This window comes from Thunnus albacares, chromosome 7, assembly GCF_914725855.1.
Source record: "Thunnus albacares chromosome 7, fThuAlb1.1, whole genome shotgun sequence".
NCBI lineage: Eukaryota > Metazoa > Chordata > Actinopteri > Scombriformes > Scombridae > Thunnus > Thunnus albacares.
Window position 1 is genome coordinate 33,891,171 of NC_058112.1, and position 22,684 is coordinate 33,913,854.

Sequence of the window (22,684 nt, forward strand, 5' to 3'; positions counted from 1 at the left end):
AAGATAAAAACCACCAAACTTGGAAATACGTACACATGACTGGAAATAGATCAAACATGAGTGAGGCTTAAGAGGCTATTAAAGTGAAAAATATACTGTAAAGATTATATACTGTATATATAAGAGATTAAAAGGACGATTTGTCTTAAAACTGAATTTAATATGAAGCCTCTCATAGTTTAACTGACTTGTGTACTTTTGAATAGGATCATAAATGTAAATTCAGCTCTTGAAGCCTAAATATTTACCTTCAATTTACTTTTAAGTAGCTATAAAGTTGGAGTTAGTTTCCACTGCATGGCTATATATCACAAACAGTGTACATTATTCTGTATCAAGTTGTTGCAGCACTTCATTGAAGCTATATGATGTTTAGATGTCTTGAGAATCATTTTAGACACTTTTAGTATCTTTGGAAACTTTGGGATCTCAACTAGAATATAAAATAAAGTTCTGTGAGTTTGGACAAAGTTTAGATTAAGAACATGAGGAACGTTCATGTGTTTTAGGAGAAAAAATATTTCACTTTTCATGAAGGTACTTTTTGTTTATGGCTTTTACTTGTATTATACAGCTGAACAGGTCTATATTCGTTCTGGAAAATAACATTAGTTTGTTATGTCAAAGGCACTGCAGACTAAATCTCCATCTGAAATACACTACATGACCAAATGCATGTGGACATCTGAATATTCCAGCTATATGTGATTAGATTAGATTAAATGATTAGTTGTCAACTATTAAGACAACTATTCTGATAATTTATCATGAAAATGTCCAAATTCTCTGATTCCAGCTTCACAAATGTGAATATTTTCTAGTTTCTTTAGTCCTCTGTGACAGTAAACTACAAATTAATCGTAAATGAAAATAATTGCCCTATATGTGATAGTTGAGCATGTGATTCTAAAACCATGAGCATTAATCTGCTGCTATAAACAGCCTCCACTCTTCTGGTTTCAGCCTTTCCAGCAGATGTTGGGACGTCGCTGCAGGGATTTTGCTCCCATTCAGCCACATTAGTGAGGTCCAAATGAAGTGTTGGGTGATAAGATCTTCCAAAAACCCATACAGCACTGTCATGTTGAAACAGGAAAAGGATAAACACAAATTGGAGACACAAAGTTGGAACATTATTATCTAAAATACCACTGTAAGATAAGATTTACCCGCTTTAGAATTAAGGGGCCCAAACTGAACCAGATGCTGAAAGCTGTCCACATACTTTTGGCCACACAATCTGTCTCCTCAACATCTAAAGAAAAACACACTTGTTTAACATGATTGCTCCATGTCAGAGGGAATCTGCTCCAGCATGTTTGTGGTTATTTCACAGTAAAAAGGCAACACACATGCCTCAAAGCTCAGAACAGAAAAGCAAACATTTGTTTAAGCTCCTGCCTGTTCTGACAGAATCTATTCATGCTGCTATAATGAGCTGATACGAGATTCAGACTGAAGGATACCGAAGGTGTGGAAGCTGTAGGCGGGACAAAAAAAAGTTTCACTAATGTGGGAAAGAACAAAGAGCAAGAAGAGATAAAGCTCTTAAACACCCAGGAGACCACATGACTGTAAACACGACTCACTATATTGTAATGTACTTCTGGATGTACTACTGGTACATCCAGAAGTACATCCAGAGCAACAACCCCCCAAATAGCAACCCAAAATCAAAAAAATAACGATTCCAAGCTGACTGTTGATGTTAAATAAATAAATACTTGAAACACTGTTCATGTCTTCCAGGAGAGACGTCTCAAAATATGCTCCGTTATGCCCCTTAACAACTTTAAACAAACACATTTGATTTCCGATGTGATCAACATGTCGTAAGAACCAGTTCTGATTGACCATAAAAATAAATAAATAAAAATGTACTTTTTCAACAGGAGCTCCTACATCTGACAACAACCTTGTTAACTGTGGCGACCTGTCAGCGGCTGGAAGACGGGTTGGATATATGGTCATGTGGCTTCAGGCCAATCGTTGTCCAAGAAAGGACATGGGTGACACCATATTTGGTCCATTAATTAGAAAGGTCCAACTAGGGGGTGATACTTGGGTTATATATCCAACCCATCTTTGTAGATGTCCCATTGGCTGCTGATATGTGTCTGGATGTACATGATTGGTTGTCTTTTATATATATATATATATATTTTTTTTTTTTTAACTTTTTTTTTTAACCTTTTTTCATACCCAGCTTACTTTATTTAAATGGTGTTTGTAATGTGTTTTATGATGACCCTGATGAAGGCCACAAGCCGAAACACGTTGGTCAACTAATAAAGTTGTTCTTCATACTACAAGTGTTGCTGGACTTCTCATCTTTCTAGACTTCTTTCCCTTGTCCGTGCACCGTGGAAGTAGGTGAAGTTGTACCAGAGACCCTCACTCTGCATCTACAGCGGCTGGAAGGTGACAGTTGAGGTGACGGGATGTGACTCTCTGGGTCAGGTCGCAGTGGAAATTTGTTCCCAGTCTAGATTGTTATTCAATCCGGTCTGGATCTGGACTGGAGTCTGCCTATTAAGGCACTGTGCTTTAGTAATATAGTAAGTGTAACAGCATTGTATTTACTGTGTGTCTCCATGTTAACCCTTAGAAGTTGTGGAGTCCACCAGGGTACAATTTTGGGACCTTTTTTCATTTTCTTTAATTGTTAAGCCAAAGAGCCTCACTGTTCTGTCCTGTCTGGTTTATATAAAAGACTTGAAGTCCAACAATTCCTGAAATCAAACTCTGACTGAACAAATATGATCTTTGCTGGTCCATACAGTCAGCACGCTGACATCAAGTCACATCTCCGTTCATTTGTTCACAATTTCAAACCTGTTTGTTGATTCAAACATACATTTTTGAGAAACATTTTAGCAAGTTTTTCCAGTTGTGCTTTTATCATGTCAGAAATATTTATATATGTCAGATTATAAGTTTTAGAAACACCATGTTGTCACACATGTGGTCATAGTCTCTGATATTTCATATTTTTGTTATTATAAAAAAACCATCCCACTATAAGACCAAACACACTGTTTTTTTTGACTCAATCCCCCCCCCCCCCCCCCCCCCCCACACACACACACACACACACACACACACTGTCCTGCTGCCAGAAATACTTACAAGAGCAGCAAATGTGGATTAATCCACTACTGAAAATAGTCCCAAACAAATGCACTATTTCCTCCTTTTTAAGTAACATTTACAACAAACTACATCAGGTATTTATTAAGTTAGTTGTTTCCTGACACTTCTACCTGATGATGAATTTAAAATAATATTAAAAGCTTGAAACCGACACAATTTCTTTGTCCTTTGCTACAAGTGTCTAGAATCAACATATTTCTAAATCTACCTGGTGATTCACAATGTTTTTCTATATTTTTCATCCCATGAAAAGACCAAAATGTCAATCTGGTGAACAATGAACTGATCTACTCACGAGTATTGCTTGATATATTTATTAAAAACACGTCAATGAGCCGCACCGCTGCGCTGGGTGACATGTTCCTTCACCACCATGAGCACACACACTGTAATTTATTTGACTTAAATCAAGTAGATATCTTTCAACGTTATTTGCCAAAAGAGCATCAAACGTGGATTCATCCCCAACAAATTCTCTACTTCCTCCTGTTTGAGTAACGTTTGCTAAAAACTACAGTGTCCAACTGTTTAAAGAAATTACTGAGCCTTCTTAAAAAATGAAACTATATATTCATGAGCTGTTTTTAAAGATTAAACTCCTCAGTAGGAACCAGAAGGCTCAGTGCTGAGAGACACAGACAGAGTAGGGAAGTCAGAGAAGTGTTGAGAGACTGACTAACACATTGTTGGTGTGGTTTTAGCTGACAACTAGCATACCAACCATGGAGGTACATTTTTCCTTTGTTTATATCTGCAGCCACAGATGCTTTCAGGTGTTGAGTAGAAGGAAATGTTTTTGCACAACTTCACAACCAACTAGCCGTGACGAAGTCACTGACATCACTCAACAGAGAAAAAGCTGCTCCTGTCTGACTCACCTGCGTACGACCAGTCGATGTCTTCTGTGAACTTGCGTTGATTCCTGTATGGATATCCTTCAGCTGCAAGAGAGAGAGAGAAAGATAGATAGATGGTCATTTACACGTTTATATGGATAATTGATAAAAATATTTTGTCATATTGGATGTTGCCTGTATAGTTAAACTGTCCGTTTTCTCTACTGGAGTCTGTAAATCCTTATAACCTGTTTACTGCTGCGACAACATAATATTTTCTTTATAATTTCATCAGTCAGTGTTTCTTGTCTGAAAACCAGAAAGATTTGACCCAACATACATTGTCTTTTTGCATTCATAGTTTATTTTTCCCTTTTAAAAATAAAAAAAGCATCAAGTTTAGCTTTTATTTAGCCATTTTCAAAAACTTTGTTTCTATAAATACTCTATGGCTGACCTTTGACCTTTTAATCAGTCTCTTTATTTCAATAAAGAGATATAACTTGAAACTAGCTGTATCAAATCACAGTTTTGGATGATGTGTGGTTGTAAAAACTACTACAGACACTGTGAGACAGATTTATTAGTGGGTTGGTCTTTAATGGTTTTTATGGTTTAACTGTCGACGTGTTATTGCTGGTTAGATTTTATTTGATTTGCTTGTTGCATTGAACAGCTGCCAAACAAAAACCAAAAACCCCCCGACACAGACTTTTATCTATGGAGCAGAAAACAGCCCCGGGATCTATCGACTCGAACGAGAAAACACAAAGCCGGAGAGGAGCAGTGAGTCACTTACGAACTATAAAAGTGACCTTTGTTTGTCATGTTTTGTTCTTCCCTTTGTGTTTTCAAAAACTCTGAAAAACAGGTACCTCCATACCCCCTCACTTGCTTCACACTCACGCCATCTGCATGTCCGTGTGGGTCCCACATGGGGACGTGAAGAACTGGCATTTGGGCAACAAACCTGGGCCTATGTTAGTGTGACGGTGGGCTGCAAGTGGGTTCAATTTGGCCCATAAGTTTCCTCTATTATAAACAGCTTTCAGTATAATGAAATCCAGTAGAAAAGCAGCAATAAAGTCCTGCTCACACAAGTATTTAAATGGCAGATTTCATGAAATCACCGATCAGTGGGTTTGTGTCGAAGTGAAGTAAATCCATGCATTTTTTTGTGTAAAATTCAACTTTGGTGAACTTTGACAAAGGAATTTGTGCTTTTGACCAATAAGCAAGTTGTCCTGACAGTGCTGTCGTAACTTATTAGCTGTGTTGCACCATTAACTTTTATTTAAAAAGCGCCATATTCTGCACATTTCCACGTCTTTAATCTTAATCTTAGCATCAAAGTCCCTCTTTGTGTTTCCTCAGACAGTGTTTCCCTGTTGAGCTGCAGGTGGAAGTATAGTAACAAAAAGAGGAACTTTGGCACTAAAAAGACTGTAACATTGAAAGATATCTACTTGATTTGACTCATTTGGACGCTGAAGCTTCATATTAGCTTCAGATAAACTTTTAAACACATTTTTGTACAGAAGGAGGACTGTGGATTTTGTCCTCCATCACTTCCATTGTAAGGTCATTATGAAGGGATCTTCTAATGGTCAGTATGAACAGGAGGAATGATTAGGAACTTGACTCACAGGTGTACCAACCTATCACATGACTTCACCTTTTTGACTAAAAAGTTTGGCTCGAAAAACACTGAAACTGTGATAAGCAATAAGCCCAAAGTCACTATAGATATTTTTCTGCACAATTCAGAAAGCGATGCCTCATCAGCAGTGAAGAGCTCACTAATCAAAAACTTTCCTCTCTACCTTACCACCTTCCTTCCTCTCGACCTTGCTGACTAACTACAAACGCTCCGGCGAGTCATGTATATAATGAGATCCTTGCACAGTGTGATGTCAGGAGGTGACATCATTAACCCGAGCGGCTGTCCAGGCATCTGTCACATTAATGAAGTGGAGTCGACGCCCCGAGGGGCCGCAGGGCCACGCTGTTAGTGAAAAACACCTCATTATCATAACAGAGCGCCGAGGGCCCGACTGCGCTCTAGGGGTCGAAAAAAATGAGCAGAGTTCACATGACACAAAGAGGAAATAAAGTGATGTGATGAGGTGTGTGTTTACAAGCAGTCAGAACACTGAGAAAAATGTTGAGAATTTACTGATGGAATTTCCTACAAGGCAGAAAACACACAGAGGATAAAGGTCTCTACTCATAAACTTATTATGGATTATATTCAAACCAATAACCAGAGGTGGAAGAAATATTCACATCCTTTACTAAATAAAAGTACCAATATAACAATGTAAAAATACTCCATTACAAGTAAAAGTACATAAGTATTATGAGCTTGATGTAGTTAAAGTATTGCAGTAAAAGTACATAAGTATTATGAGCTTGATGTAGTTAAAGTATTGCAGTAAAAGTACATAAGTATTATGAGCTTGATGTAGTTAAAGTATTGCAGTAAAAGTACATAAGTATTATGAGCTTGATGTAGTTAAAGTATTGCAGTAAAAGTACATAAGTATTATGAGCTTGATGTAGTTAAAGTATTGCAGTAAAAGTAGTGGTTTGGTCCCTCTGACTGATATATTATTATATATGACATCATTAGATTATTAATAGTGAAGCATCAGTGTTAGAGCAGCATGTTACTGTTGTAGCTGCTGGAGGTGGAGCTAGTTTACACTACTTTATATACAGTTAGCTAGTTTAGTCCAGTGGTTCCCAACCTAGGGGTCGGGCCCCTCCAAAGGGTCAGCAGATAAATCTGAGGGGTGGTGAGATGATTAATGGGAGAGGAAAGAAGAAAAAACAAAGTTCTGATACACAAATCTGTTTTCAGTTTTTGGACTTTTTCTCTAATCTTTGATTTTTGCTGAAATATTGGATCATTTGAACATTTATTGAAATGAAAGCATGTGAGAAGTTTAGAGGGAAAAATCACTATTTGGTGGAGCTGTTAACAACTCATAGACATGTGAAATGTGACCCCGACTACACACTGCTTTTTGTAAGACGTCAAAAGACAAAAAGGTTGGAAACCACTGGTTTCATCTTTAACAATGTGTTGTATTTTAAAAGCTTGTTATATTATCCATTGTGTCAAATCTTCATCTGAAAAGTAACTAAAGCTGTCAAATAAATGTAGTGGAGTAGAAAGTACAATATTTCCCTCTGAAATGTAGAAAGTGGCATCACATCGAAATACTCAAGTAAAGTACAAATACCTCAAACAGTACTTGAGTAAATGTACTTAGTTACTTTCCACCACTGCCAATAACTCTTCTTCAGCCACCAGAAAGTGTCTTAGATCATGTTTACATGTAAAACTTTTTTCAAACGTTTTCACGCTGTTCTACATGTAATTTTATGGACAACTGCCGAGGTTGATGATCGATTACTTTAATGTTTCTGCTTTGATGATATTCAATAGATACTGAGCTCAGAGCTGCAAAAACCTGCGTACGAAGTGTGTGTGAGAGATGCAGAGAGAGAGCACTCGACTTCAAAGAACAGACTCATTGAATCTGAATGAAGAAAATTGAAGAAGTTTATTCATGTGAGAATAAAATGTTTTGTCAACAAATCCGTTAATTGTCAGGATATTTAATTTGTTGTCATTCCTAAAACCCTGCTGCTCATTGGTCAATGTAGCGAGTAAATATAATTTAATATTACAGTATCTGTAGCAAATGAAGCTGTATAAACTGACCATGAAAAGGAAACTCTGTGTGTTAAATATTAAGTTAAGTCTGAAGCTCTGGTCATGTGACAGTTTCATGTTAATTCAAACAAACAAGTTAAGACAGAAAATGATGTTTGACCAAGAAACGTGTTTGATGTCACGACCACAACATACAGTCGCTTTCTATACAGCCATAAAAAACATCTTCGGTTGCATTAATAATAACGTCTCTACGTGACAAGAACTGCCAGTAAATATAAACATGGAAGCGCAGCAACAGTCCGCATGTGGACGCATGTGGACGCATGTGGAGCATGTAATCCATCTCAAAGTGCTGGGATTTACCTTGAAAAACTACTGTATGCATCTTACTGGAAGTATAAAAAGATACATTACATCACATTGATTTCCACGGATGAGCAGCGACACACGAGAGACAAACTAGACTTTAATATTTAATCTGTATCTTGAAATTCTTTACCATAAAACTGAAACATTTTTCAACATTTATATGATAATTTGTGTATCTTATATGGTTTGCACAAAGGCAACACAAACAAACATGGAGGACACAGAACGAGGTAAATCCAAACAGGAGAAGGACTCAAAAAATGAGGCAAAATGAGGAGCTCGTGCACAAAAAGAGAGGCTACTTCTGTCACATAGATGTGGTTTAAGTATGAAAAGTCTGACATGAACAAGAAAACCATAATTTTCCATGTGGTCATTTTATATAAACTATTTATTCATTGAATTTACATAAAATGTGCTATATCGTGATATGCATCTTTACAAGATTTTGGTCATATCGCACAACTGTAGCCAGTATAAGTTAAATAAGGAGTTTTTAACTGTAAATCATGCAAAGATATATATATATATATATATATATATATATATAAATATAAAGCTGGAAATGTGCAGAATATGTGTCCTTTAATGCAAAGTGCCGACTGTAAAGTCTGGTGGAGGAATAACGGTGTGAGTTTGATTCTCCTGGTTTGGTCTAAGCACCTTGTTTCATATCAAGAGAAATCTTAATGCTGCAACAATAGTGTTCTTAAATGCCCCTGATAGTCCTCATGAATCCTCCACACTAACCACAAATGTAGCCGCTGTGACAAATTTAGCACCAAGAAAATCAGATTGCCAGAAATTCTTCAGTGCAGCGAGCGTCTCCTTTCCAAAATTAAATTTCATGACCCGACCTGGTTGCAGCTCTAGCTCAGTATTAGTCTGCAGTAAATTAGGAGATGAGGTCTCCTGCTGCGTGGCGTTTATTCCCTCTGAGATCTGGATGATAGCGGTCTAAATCCAGGATTACATGTTTGACAGTCTGCAGAGGGAATACGTCGCCTGCCGGGGGGGAAGCATCTTCGGTTCCTCCGCTCCTCAGTATGAAGACCTTCATACAGGACGTACAGCTCTCATGTAAAGCAGGTGCTTTTCCAGGCAGGCTGCCGGTAATCTGACTGAGTAGCTGCATTAGATTAAGTGTTTATGAGTTAAAAGGGAGACCACAATCACTTTGAAAGTTTGGATCAGGTTGTGTATTGATTGTGTGTCCTGCAGGGTGGAATGTAATGAACTTCAGTGCTGCATAGAGAGCAGATGGAGAGACTTTCTATAGAGCATGGTAAATTATTGTTTTCCATCTAGTTAATCAGACAGTACGGCCTCTACTGCCATAGACCTCTATTGTCCAAAATCTATTAAAAACACGTTAATGAGCCAAACTGCTGCAGTGGTTACTTTACTTTGTTTAGAAACGATTTTCAGTCTCAGGAGAGTTGTTCCTTGTACAGCAGACGCCACTGAGCATGTGCAGGAACGTGGTTCTGTTTACAGCTTTGCTAGCTTGTTATGCTACATATCACAACCTCTTGACTTTTTACTACAGTATAAATTTCTCAGATAACTTCAGTACAAAGTAACTAAAGTAAACCACACTCCTCATAATGAAGGAACATGTCATCCAGTGTAGCGGTGTGACTCACTGACGTGTTTTTAATAAGATATATCAGGCTTTGATACAAACACAATACTTGTTAGTAGATCAGTTCATTGATGGTTTGGATCCAAACATGAGATTTGTTGACAAGAGGAAAAATATAGAAAACCGCTAGCTTGACCCTTAAATTAAATAAATATTCAGTGTCTGTTAAATCTAATAAAGACATCCATGTGACTGTCTGTTGATGTCTTTTCCACAGCACTTAAATACAGTGCAAATCATCCACAACACACTGCAGTTTGGAAGTGAATGAGCCTTAAATCATGCAGGAATAATCCTTTAACCTGCAGTATTCATACTGTAGGATTTGGAAAAACTCGTCTGTGTATTTATCTTCAGTAGACTCGACTACTGTAACGCTGTCTTCACAGGTCTTCCTAGAAAATCGATTAGACAGCTGCTGCTCGAGACCAAGAAAGTGGATCATATCACTCAGATCTTTACACTGGCTTCCTGTCTGTCAAAGAATTGACCTTAAGATATTGCTGTTGGTTTATAAAGCACTGAATGGTTTCTGATCTGCTGCTACATTATGAACCATGCAGACCTCTCAGGTGGTCTGGATCAGGTCTGGATCAGGTCTGCTTTCTGTCCCCAGAGTCCAAACTAAACCTGGAGAAGCATCGTTCAGTTTTTATGCTCCACATATCTGAACAAACTCCCAGAAAACTGCAGGTCTGCTGCAACTCTCAGTTCTTTTAAATCACAGCTGAAGACTTTTCTGTTTGCCGCCTTTTATTAAACCACATTGAGGGTTAATATTTTACACTGCAGTGTTACTTTTATTCTCGTTTTATCTTCTTTTTATTTCCAAATTGAACACTTTTTAATAGTAATATTCTGTTTTAATGCCTTTTATGATCTATGTAAAGCACTTTGAATTACCTTGTTGTTGAAATGTGCAATACAAATAAACTTGCTTTGCCTTGTCAACAAATCTCATATTTGGATCCAAACCAACAATGAACTGATCAACTAACAAGTATTGTGTGTGTATCAAAGCCTGATATATCTGATTCCTCCGTTGTTGCCCAGAAACTATTAAAAACATGTCAGTGAGTCACACCGCTGCACTGGGTGACATGTTCCTTCATTATGAGGAGTTTGGTCACGTTAGTTTGTTTAGAAACGGCTCCAAAGACTAATAACAGTTCTGGGAAACCGATTTTCTCTCTGCTTTCCTCTGAGTGAATAAAGCTTTTCTTGTTCCTCTGGTCCGGTGGAACGTCACAGGACAACCGCAGGCATCCATTTCATTTTAGTTAAAGTGTAGAAAAGTTTAATCCCTAAATCTAAAGAAGGCTGAAATGTAGAAACATGATTGAAATCCAGCAGAGAAGACTGCGACTCTCTGTCTCTTGAGGTACGAAAAGAGTGACAGAGCGCCAAAGTGGAACTAAACCTCCTCGCTACTTTCCCATGAATCACTGCATGACCATACATAGAGAATGACTGTGATTTACTGCAACGCATTCCAGCGGCGTTACAGCTCCTACCGACCGGCTCGCTTCCTTCAGATAGCAGCAATAAAGAAACAATCAGGCCACCAGGAAGAGAAGGGACATCGTTTTTTTTTTTTTTTTTTAAACTTTTCTTTGCAGCCGCTTCACTCTGCTGCTTTCACTTAATCACTTCCCTCCGACAGACACTCAGGCTGTGGCAGGGGTCATGACCTCCAAGTTTAGAGGTCAGAGGGGAGAAGTTCAACAAGAAGCAGCTTTTATCTTGCGACCGCAGTGAGGTAAGGATGTTTCTGCATCGTCCAGCAACACTTTGATCCAGAGACAGACTGATTACTGTAACTGCTACTGGGAATACTGTCAGGAAATGTGATGCTTTTAGGGAACCTGACCTTTTCCTCTGCATTGGGAAAATGCATTTAAAAGTCTGTGTGAAGCTTCTATTCAGCTTCAGCAGTCTGAGTTAGTCATATCAAGTGGATATCTGACACATTTACAGTCTTTTTAGCATCAAATTCCCTCTTTGTGTTTCCTCGGACAGTGTTTCCCTGTTGAGCTGCAGGTGGAAGTATAGTAACAAAAAGAGGAACTTTGGCACTAAAAAGACTGTAACGTTGAAAGATATCTACTTGATTTGACTCATTTGGACGCTGAAGCTTCATATTAGCTTCAGATAAACTTTTAAATATATTTTTGCACAGAAGAAGAAGACTGTGGATTTTGTCCCCCATCACTTCCATTGTAAGTGCATTATGAAAGGAGGAATGATTACAGCAAGATGGTTTCACTTTGTGGCAAGACATCAAGCAGGAGTGGAGATATTTCACTGGACAAGTGATCCGGAGCAGTCAGGTGGGTTACGACAGACAGGAAGCTGTGAGTTCTGTCTCTGTTAATGTGGAAATAGAAACCAGACGGTGTAAAACAGCAGCTCTGACATGAAACACCTGTCTGTTTCTGTTACACTGTGTGTGTGTGTGTGTGTGTGTGTTTTCTCTTTGCATGAATGTGTATGTGTTGCAGGTTTACAAGAAATATGTGAAAATCTTTTAATGTGAAAATGTTCTGGTCTGTTTTTACTTCTTTAACTGACTTTTATAAAATCAAATTTGGGGCTTTTGATTAATATCTTGCACTTTTATTCTTCCGGTTTTTTTTAGGGTTAGGGTTAGGGTGTCAAGGCATCAGGGTTAGGGTTAGTGCGTTAGGGTTAGGGTGTCGGGGTTAGGGTTAGGGCGTCAGGGTTAGGGGTTAGGGTTAGGGTTAGGGTTAGTGTGTTAGGGTTAGGGTTAGGGCGTCGGGGTTAGGGTTAGGGCATCAGGGTTAGTGCGTTAGGGTTAGGGGTTAGGGTTAGGGTTAGGGTTAGTGTGTTAGGGTTAGGGTTAGGGCGTCGGGGTTAGGGGTTAGGGTGTCAGGGCGTTAGGGTTAGGGTTAGGGCATCAGGGTTAGGGTTAGTGCGTTAGGGTTAGGGTTAGGGTGTCAGGGTTAGGGTGTCAGGGCGTTAGGATTAGGGGTTAGGGTGTCAGGGCGTTAGGGTTAGGGTTAGGGCATCAGGGTTAGGGTTAGTGCGTTAGGGTTAGGGTTAGGGTGTCAGGGTTAGGGTTAGGGGTTAGGGTGTCAGGGCGTTAGGGTTAGGGGTTAGGGTGTCAGGGCGTTAGGGTTAGTGCGTTAGGGTTAGGGGTTAGGGTTAGGGTTAGGGTTAGTGTGTTAGGGTTAGGGTTAGGGTGTCAGGGTTAGGGTGTCAGGGCGTTAGGGTTAGGGGTTAGGGTGTCAGGGCGTTAGGGTTAGGGTTAGGGCATCAGGGTTAGGGTTAGTGCGTTAGGGTTAGGGTTAGGGTGTCAGGGTTAGGGTGTCAGGGCGTTAGGGTTAGGGGTTAGGGTGTCAGGGCGTTAGGGTTAGGGTTAGGGCATCAGGGTTAGGGTTAGTGCGTTAGGGTTAGGGTTAGGGCATCAGGGTTAGGGTTAGTGCGTTAGGGTTAGGGTGTCAGGGTTAGGGTTAGGGGTTAGGGTTAGTGCGTTAGGGTTAGGGTTAGGGCGTCGGGGTTAGGGGTTAGGGTTAGGGTTAGGGTTAGGGTGTCGGGGTTAGGGTTAGGGTGTCAGGGCGTTAGGGTTAGGGTTAGGGGTAGTGCGTTAGGGTTAGGGGTTAGGGCATCAGGGTTAGGGTTAGTGCGTTAGGGTTAGGGGTTAGGGCATCAGGGTTAGGGTTAGTGCGTTAGGGTTAGGGGTTAGGGTGTCAGGGCGTTAGGGTTAGGGTTAGGGGTAGTGCGTTAGGGTCAGGGTGTCAGGGTTAGGGCTTTTTTTTAATGTCACATTTAACTATTTTAAATTCTATTTATTCTATTCTATGTGTTTTTATAATGTCTTGTGTTTCATTTATATTTTAATGCCTTTTATGTTTTATGTATAAACTTTGAATTGCCTCATTGTTGAAACGCGCCGTACAAATAAACATGCCTTGTGTGTACATCAGCTGTAATGATGTCTTCTTTCTCTGCGTCAGTGTTTCCTATCAACAAGATTATCATCTCAGCTCATGTTTCTCCTCCTCCATGCTCCGGCTGTCGTCCACCTCGAGTGGCGCTGCTTTAAGAGCCAGCGATGTGCGGCGATCATAGCGTTTCAGGTGACACTCTTCTTTCTATTGAACTGAGCGGTGATCAAACCAGCGAGGTCTGGAAAAGCCCTGCAGCTTAACCGTGTTTGGATCTGATATCAGAGAATAATAACAGGGTTTGTGCTCATGAGTTTACACTTTTCAAAAGATAGTATCACATGCATGTGGCCAAAATCAACTGTCCTATTTCATAAAAACATTGCCTAAAGCGGACAGAGAAGTAGAAGAGGCTTTGAAGATGCAAATGTGTGCAGGTGATATCTATTGAAATCTGCTTTAGTTTAGTTCTAAATCTACTAAACCTTTGTGCAGAATTTACAACAGTTTTCTAAGCTGGTCCCAGAAAATTGAACCACTCTGAAGAAGATGTTCGGTCTGGCATATAAAGCTCAAACTTCTCTGAAGATTCACATGAACATCTCAGTGGATCCAGGCAGAGACGAGGTGTTACAGTACAAGTAACTGTAGCAGGTTGCAGTGGTCAAAGCATACTGCTCCCAAACCTTCCCAACACATTGTGCGGCCGTGCACATAAAAACAACAAAGGAGAGTTTCAAAGAGAGAATGATGGAGCATGTTAAAGTTCACAGTCAGGAGCCCAAATGAACAGTGAAACCTGTTTTTCTTGCTGTAATCATTCCTCCTGTTCATACTGACCATTAGAAGATCCCTTCATAATGACCTTACAATGGAAGTGATGGAGGATAAAATCCACAGTCCTCCTTCTGTGCAAAAAATGTATTTAAAAGTTTATCTGAAGCTAATATGAAGCTTCAGCGTCCAAATGAGTCAAATCAAGTAGATATCTTTCAACGTTACAGTCTTTTTAGTGCCAAAGCTCCTCTTTTTGTTACTATACTTCCACCTGCAGCTCAACAGGGAAACACTGTCCGAGGAAACACAAAGAGGGAATCTGATGCTAAAAAGACTGTAAATGTGTCAGATATCCACTTGATATGACTAACTCAGACTGATGAAGCTGAATAGAAGCTTCACACAGACTTTTAAATGACTGTGTGGACACACTGTGGATTTTGGCCTCCATCACTTCCATTGAAAGCACATTTGAAGGATCACTGTTGTTGTGAACCCGACCTTTAAACCTGTTAAACCTAAAATCTATAAAAGTATAAAAACAGTCAAATGTCTCTAAACTTAGACTGAACTGTTCAAGTGGCTGATTTTTTGAAGAATTTAAAACACTCACTTTTTAATGCCAAGTACAAGTGAAGAAACACTTCACACAGTCACATTAATGCACATTATCATAAGTTATTGTGTCAAATGGGATCATTCAAGTCAACTGACTGAAAATGAAGGCTGCAAGGTTAAAAACTTCCTTTCATCAGAAATTTAAACACATTGTCATTTTGTCAAGTTTGATTTTGCTACTTTAAACAGTGAAGAGGCTGCACAGCTGCTGATATGACACTCCAAAATGTAATAAATACGTCCTTATCTTTATGATATCAAATAAAAACTGTCTCCAAAAATGTTTTAAACCTCACAACATGTAAAAAAAAGGACATTTCAGGCATTTTTTATAATATTATATTAAAACAATTTACTTTTTTTTCTCTTTTTTGTCTCATAAACAATCCATGTAACTGACAAAGCCTTTTTCCTCCACATTACTCTGTTGACCTGTTGACCTGTACATGTTTGAAGATTTTGACCCTGTTTTGTTTAAGAGCATCAGCTATTAACTATCTCCAACTCTTACTCCATCTTTTTAAATTTTTGACCTTCCAATATTTGTCATATTTCTCTTGCATGTCCTAGTTTATATCGTCTCAAATATGTTTAAAAATAGTTAAGTGCAGATGTTTGTCGAGCCTCTGATGAAAATCAAAATCTTATCATTAATATGTTTTGGAAAATCTTGTGTAAAATCTATTTAACCTCTGCAGTCGTCTGTTAATTTTCATGAGCAGAAGGCACCGATCTCACTAATCACACGCTGAGCATCTGCTGCCTCAGTTTCACTCCATCATGTCTTCGCCGTGTGTTTGATCCTCACTGTGCTGCGGGACAAACACGACTCATCCGACACGTACGCTTCAAACGCTGCTGGTTTCGGTTACAGACAACACCGGCGCTGTGACAACAGCTGACACATGAGTTGGGCAGGAAACCTTTTGTATCAGCGACTACAAAGAAAACACCTGCCGAGTCTGTCACAAAGTACCTGCGTTGGACAGGAAATGTTAGGCTGTAGTGTCCGTTACAACCACAAGATGAAATGGTTTAAAAGAGCAAACAACATACTGACATTTAAGATGTCGGATCCCTCTGATGCCCAGTTTCTCAACCTCAACAACACAGGCATCACATCTGAAACTGACCACTTCCTCAATCCGCTCATCACATTACTTCAGCCTGATCGCAGTTACAGGATCGTAATACACACTCTCTAATCTATGTTCATTATCGTTTACTTCTGTACTGACACACTGAGGTAACTCAAACTGCAAGACAGCCAACCCCAAATCTCTGACATGCCAGAAACTCAACCCATCGTCCTGAGAGCCAGAAGGTTAATTATTCAGGTAATTAATTACACCTTGTGACCTCAAACTGCACGTAAAACGACAACCGATCTGGCAGAAATTCATCCCGATTCTAAAATCAGTTGAGAGCAACCGACTCGGGGTTAAAATTGGACTGAATCCATACACAGTCTGTCCGGCTTAAAGGCGATTTTCTATATTTATCTCATTGTCAACAAATCTCATGTTTGGATCCAAACCAACAATGAACTGATCTCCTAACAAGTATTGTGTGTTTATCAAAGCCTGATATATCTGATTCCTCCATTGTTGTCAGTGAGCCACATCGCTGCACTGGGCGACATGATCCTTCATTAGTTTGATCTCGTTAATTTGTTTAGAAACGGCTCCAAAGACTAATAACGACGTCACGTTTTCAGTCACTGGAAAGTATTTCTGTGGCAGGAAGAGGCCACCGAACAGGTCTGAGGATGCGGTTCTCTTGGTAAACAATCACCATTTTTTCACACTCGTCATATTTGTACATTTCTGAGAGAAGTTTAGTACAAAGTCAAGACTTTGTGATACCTAGCACAACAAGCTAGCAGAGCGGCAACAACAGACCTGCATCTTCGCACATGTGTGGTGGACTCTTTGAATAGTTTTTGACGAATAATGGAGGTCCACAGCACAGAGGAATAAGATATATCAGACTTTTGGATAAACACCAAGCGGCAAAAACAACGGACTTGAAATTGAAGTCAATGTGGAAGAACCTTAAATTGCGATAAAACTGACGCTCGCTAGAAGCTCCAACTGACTCCCATTCAAACAGTGTCTCATGAAATACTAAGTCAATCATTGTTTTCAATGAGTCATTATGGTTTAAAATTCAGGTCCTCTAATAAGTGTGCTGGTGGTCATTTCGGAAATTATTGCTCCGTTTTCAAGATTTGAAGACTTATAGTAGCTTTGATGTCATGTGGGTGTTGATTGACAGTTGGCTCACCTGCAGGACTCACACTGAGTCGGACTATTGTCACAATAGTTTGGTGAGTTTAATGGTACTTAACAACAATACCTGCCTTGTTAGTTAGTTAACGTTAGCCCAAGTGTGCACCGCTCAGTGTTTCCAGAGCGTGAAAGGAAACACTCCTTACATGTAACCAGGACCTGGTTACAAATGGAAAAGATGTCGCCGACTATAAGCTGCATCTCTGCGCTTCAAACTGGCTCCAACGCAAACCAACAGGTGACGTCACACCTCACTACGTCCATCTTTAATTACAGTGTATGATACACACACAATCCTCGTTAGTAGATCAGTTCATTGTTGGTTTGGCTCCAAACATGATATTTGTTCACCACATTTATCCTTTAAATAAAACCTCACAGAGATGTTAGCGGCTGTAGACTCTTAGTCTTGTTTTACTGTTGAATGATGACGGTGAACTTGTACTAATGATCTACTTTTAATTACAAAATAAGTACATTGTTGATGGGGGGTGTGACAATGAGTGATCAGGAAGTAGCCTCTAATGTCATTTTAATTAAAGCTATTAGTCGATTAATTGATTAGTTGCCAACTATTAAAGTAACTGACAACTATTTTGATAATTGTTTAATTGTTTTGACTCATTTTCTAAGAAAAAAAAAAGTAAAAATTCTCTGATTCCGGCTTCTTAAATGTGAATATTTTCTGGTTTCTTTAGTCGTCTGTGACAGTAAACTGAATGTCTTTGAGCTGTGGACAAAACAAGACATTTGAGGAATCAGCAAGACCAAACAACTAATCGGTTAATTGAGAAAATAATTGTCAATTTAATAGATAATGAAAATAATCTTTAGTTGCAGCTCTAATATTAAAATTCAGCTTTTTTGACAAATCCTATGGTTCAAGGTCAGGTATCGCCCCTCTGCTACAGGCATCAACACAAAGCATCATTACTCTGCTGTTTGTTGACATTTAAAGAACAATTTCCTGCTCTGACTCGGATTTATTTCTGCGGAAATGAGGATAAAAAGTTTCATTGAAGGAGCGAAATCATGAGCAGCAGAGAAAGGCTGATGTAAACTGAGAGAAGGAAGTGAAGATGGGAGGAGGGTGATCGAGGAGAAGAAGGGTGGTGGTGGTGGTGGTGGGGAGGGAGGAGGATGTAATTCATGTCTTAAGGACAGAAAAGGGGGTGGGGGGTACATGCTTATGTTCTACTGGAAAAGAGTGAATGAGTAGAATAGATTCTATGGAGAACTCTTGCTCAGCGTCTGTACGGAGAGAAAAAGACCACAACTGTGTCAGTGTGTTTATTCAGCGGAGAGTGGCCGGCTCTGCGCTCCGGTCTGTGGGAGCCCCGCAGCCTCCAGCCGGACGCTGAATAAGAGGATTAGCCGAGCCCTGGGAGAGCCGGGACGTCCACAGGCTGCGGGGGTGAGAACGGGTGCCCATGCCAGAATGTGTGACAACCCCCCCCCCCCCCCCCCCCCCCCCCCCCCCCGCCCCCCCACACACATCCACCCCGCATGCCAGCAGGATGAGGGTCTGAGGAGGGTGGGGGGGCGGTTTGAGTAATACCCACCACTAAGACTGGAAGGGTACGGCAGGTTAATCTGTGGACAGTCTGGGCTTTTATATCTTTTTAAAGACCCAAAATGGTGGCGTCATGCCAGCGCGGTTTATGTTTTAGCTCCTTTACTACAAATCAAACCAGATTTTATTTTTCAAAAAGGTATAGTAAGTTTTTCAGTTGATTTCCTTCACTTTCCAGGTTGGTTTAATATACAATTTCTATGAAAATCAGCTCGCAGGGTCTTAAATGATAATCCACAACAGTTTACTCACCTTTTTAGTCTAAAACCTGGAAAATGTGCAGCAGGAATCAAAGTTTTACTCGTCTGATGACTGAATCAGCATTTTATTTCACTTCATTGTGTCGAGGTTGAGACGTGTGGGGTGTTCTGTTTTATTTTGGCGAGATCACTAAAGTAGTTAGAATACATAATTTGGGACCGCTAATCCATCTAGTACATGTAGATGTAAATTCTTTAGGATGAGTGAAGACTTTTACCAGCTGGTGGCAGGTAGAGGAAGAGTCAGAGGAGATATTTCAGTCTGACTGACCGACGATGCCATCGCTAGAGACATGCTGCTAGATCTGCTAAAGATTTATGCCAAATTATACGCTATATTTGCTCTTGCAAAATTTGTGCCAAATACTGAAGCTTTCTTAGAATGAAGGAGGACGTAAAAACATTGAATTATGGCAAGACTGTCAGCAGACGCCTCATAAAACACCAAGAAAAAACTAATTATGTCCAAATCCAACACGACTTGGGTGACGGGAGGTGGAATTTGTATTCTGTGTTCTGCCTAGCAGACTAAACTCAGGGCATAAATATATCCTGGAAACTTATTAGGCTTATGAATTTGACATTGACTCTGAACAGCTGGAGTGTTTTACACTTCAGAGGTCTGACCGCCGGCCTGATCTGTCAGCAGATAGAGAGAGAAAAACCACAGAGCAGAACACCTCCGCTGTCATAACATGTCCACCGGGAGCTACTGTAGGAAAACCACTACATGACTTTATACCACAGTAAAATCAACTAATTATTCAATTACAAATAACAGAAAACAAAAAAAAGCTGTTTTCTGTCACAAACCTTCTATCATCCATCTTTTATCATCCTTGTTTCTGTTGTTTTGTGTAAAACCATTCAGTAAAAGTGAAAAGTCTGTTCAGGCACATTTCTTTTGAAATGGAGGTTATTGTGACCAAGCAGCAACTACACAGATACTTTACTTTCGTAAAAGTACAAATACAGCAAAGCAAAAGTACTTCATTACAAGTAAAAGTTCTGCATGTAAAATCCAACTAAAGTAAAAGTACATAAGTATTATGAGCTTGATGTAGTTAAAGTATTGCAGTAAAAGTACATAAGTATTATGAGCTTGATGTAGTTAAAGTATTGCAGTAAAAGTACTGTTAACAACTCATAGACATGTGAAATGTGACCCCGACTACACACTGCTTTTTGTAAGATGTCAAAAGACAAAAAGGTTGGAAACCACTGGTTTCATCTTTAACAATGTGTTGTATTTTAAAAGCTTGTTATATTATCCATTGTGTCAAATCTTCATCTGAAAAGTAACTAAAGCTGTCAAATAAATGTAGTGGAGTAGAAAGTACAATATTTCCCTCTGAAATGTAGAAAGTAGCATCACATGGAAATACTCAAGTAAAGTATCAATCAATCTCTAAATTCAGGTTCTCTAATAAGTGTGCTGGTGGTCATTTTGGAAATTATTGCTCCATTAATAAGATTTGAAGAGCTTTGATGTCGGCCATGAGGGTGCTGATTGACAGCTGTTGTTTTGCTATGATGATACGTTGCTTGATTGTAAATATGTTCAGCTCCACCACAACCACAGTAACGGCAGCAGAACTCTTCAAACTGTCTTTGGTCTGTAGTGGTGGTGAAACAGAGTTTGACCTTTGTGAAGTTCAGACAGCAGATGGAGTGATTCATCAAAGTACTTCTGTTAGATACACAGAAGATCCTCCATAAAAACTCCAGAAATCCACCAGAAGACCACCAACAAGGTAATCAAAACGCTTCGCCACAGCGCTGCAGGCATTTAGACAAATGAAAAGTCCAGCGTTACCACTTAAAAATCTTCCAAAGTGCTGCTTGGAGCTGTAACACACGGGGAGATCCAGCTGTGGAAAACTAAATTCATCAGCCGAACAGAGAGACCTCCGGGTTGAGGTTTTTCCCTCATCGATCGGCTGCTCTCATCTCTCTCTTTTTAACTATAAATGGCAAAGAACAAAAGCTGTGGATTATCTACAGGCTGAGTCCATCAGCCCTAAAAGGAGGCTGAAACATGAAAGACGCAGAGCTGCCGGGAGGATGATTTCACATGAAGATTGCACGCCAGGAATGAAGGCAGGAGAACAGATTCCAGCAGCTCCACTCAGATGAAAATATGTAAAAGAAAAAAAATATTTGGCAGACAATTAAAAACTTTTAAAAAAAAAAAACGCCCGTGCACGGATCCTCAAATGAAGCGTCTTATTTAACTTGACTCGAGTCTTTCAACAGGTTGATGCATGACAAACAAGTTATCTAAAGCCCCCATTCGAATGGGATTTATGTCTCATGGGGAGGTTTAATCCAGTCTGGAGTAATTCTTCACCCTCCACTCTGGTAATAATTACATCTGCAACGACTTAGTGTTTTTACAGTGAACTCGCTGCTCCTCCTGTAATTTAAATCCCATCCAGAACGACATCCTTGTATTTTAAAGTGGATCTCTTGAGTTTTTTTTTTCCTTCTAATACAAATGTGCTTTTGATAAACTGACTGATTGAAACATTCAGGTCTAATTAGCAACCAAAATGATGATGATGATAGAAAAAATAAGACCATCAGGAGAGCAAGACCCCTTAAAATCTCATTAGATGGAGCTGCTGTAATGTCAGCTACATGATCGAGTCCAGGTTTTAGCCCATATTTGTTCACATTTTGGAAAATTGGCGCCATCAAATATGCCAAATTAGCTATAGCAGTTGCAGTGTAGCCATAGATGCACAGACAACTATCACTGGATTACTTGTGATGATACTCAGACAAGTTCTGAAGGGTGTTTTTGTCTATTTATGGAGGTTTATTGGCGACGGACATCAGAGTTAGGAAGTCTAGGGCTGCAACTAACTATTATTTTCATTATCAGTTACTCTGTCTGTTATTTTCTCGATTCATCAATTAGTTGTTTGGTCTATAAAATGTCAGAAAATGGTGAAACATGTCGATCACTGTCTTCTTCTGTCCTGACCAACAGTCCACAACCCAAAGATATTTAGTTTACTATATAGAAAACTACATAAGACTCCAAAGACTAATAACAGAATAAGATTTTCAGTCTCAGGAGAGTTGTTCCTTGTACAGCAGACGCCACTGAGCATGTGCAGGAACGTGATTCTGTTTACAGATTTGCTAGCTTGTTACGCTACATATCACAACCTCTTGACTTTTTACTACAGTATAAATTTCTCAGATAACTTCAGTACAAAGTAACTAAAGTAAACCAAACTCTTCATAATGAAGGAACATGTGACCCAGTGCAGCGGTGTGACTTACTGACGTGTTTTAATAGTTTCTAGACAACAACAGAGGAATAAGATATATCAGACTTTGATACACACACAATACTTGTTAGTAGATCAGTTCATTTTTGGTTTGGATCCAAACATGAGATTTACTGACAAGAAGAATGATATAGAAAATTAACAGAATGATCCTTTAACCCTCCTGTTGTCTTCTGTCGACCATGCATCTTTTGTCCTCCCGGGTCAATTTTGACAAAAGTCCACAGATGCTATAAATTTTAATAAAACACCCAAAATTCAATG

The 22,684-nt window shown here is 39.4% G+C and overlaps 1 protein-coding gene across 4 annotated transcripts in view; it reads right to left on the reverse strand.

The window, feature by feature from the left end:
* ptprz1a (protein tyrosine phosphatase receptor type Z1a) overlaps positions 1-22,684 on the reverse strand; it is a 107,816-nt gene that overhangs the window by 64,230 nt on the left and 20,902 nt on the right. For all 4 annotated transcript variants that reach the window (XM_044355535.1, XM_044355534.1, XM_044355536.1 and 1 more), the window contains exon 2: positions 4,032-4,094. In XM_044355535.1, the coding sequence (XP_044211470.1) occupies positions 4,032-4,094 (63 nt within the window). The remainder of the gene's footprint in view (positions 1-4,031; positions 4,095-22,684) is intronic.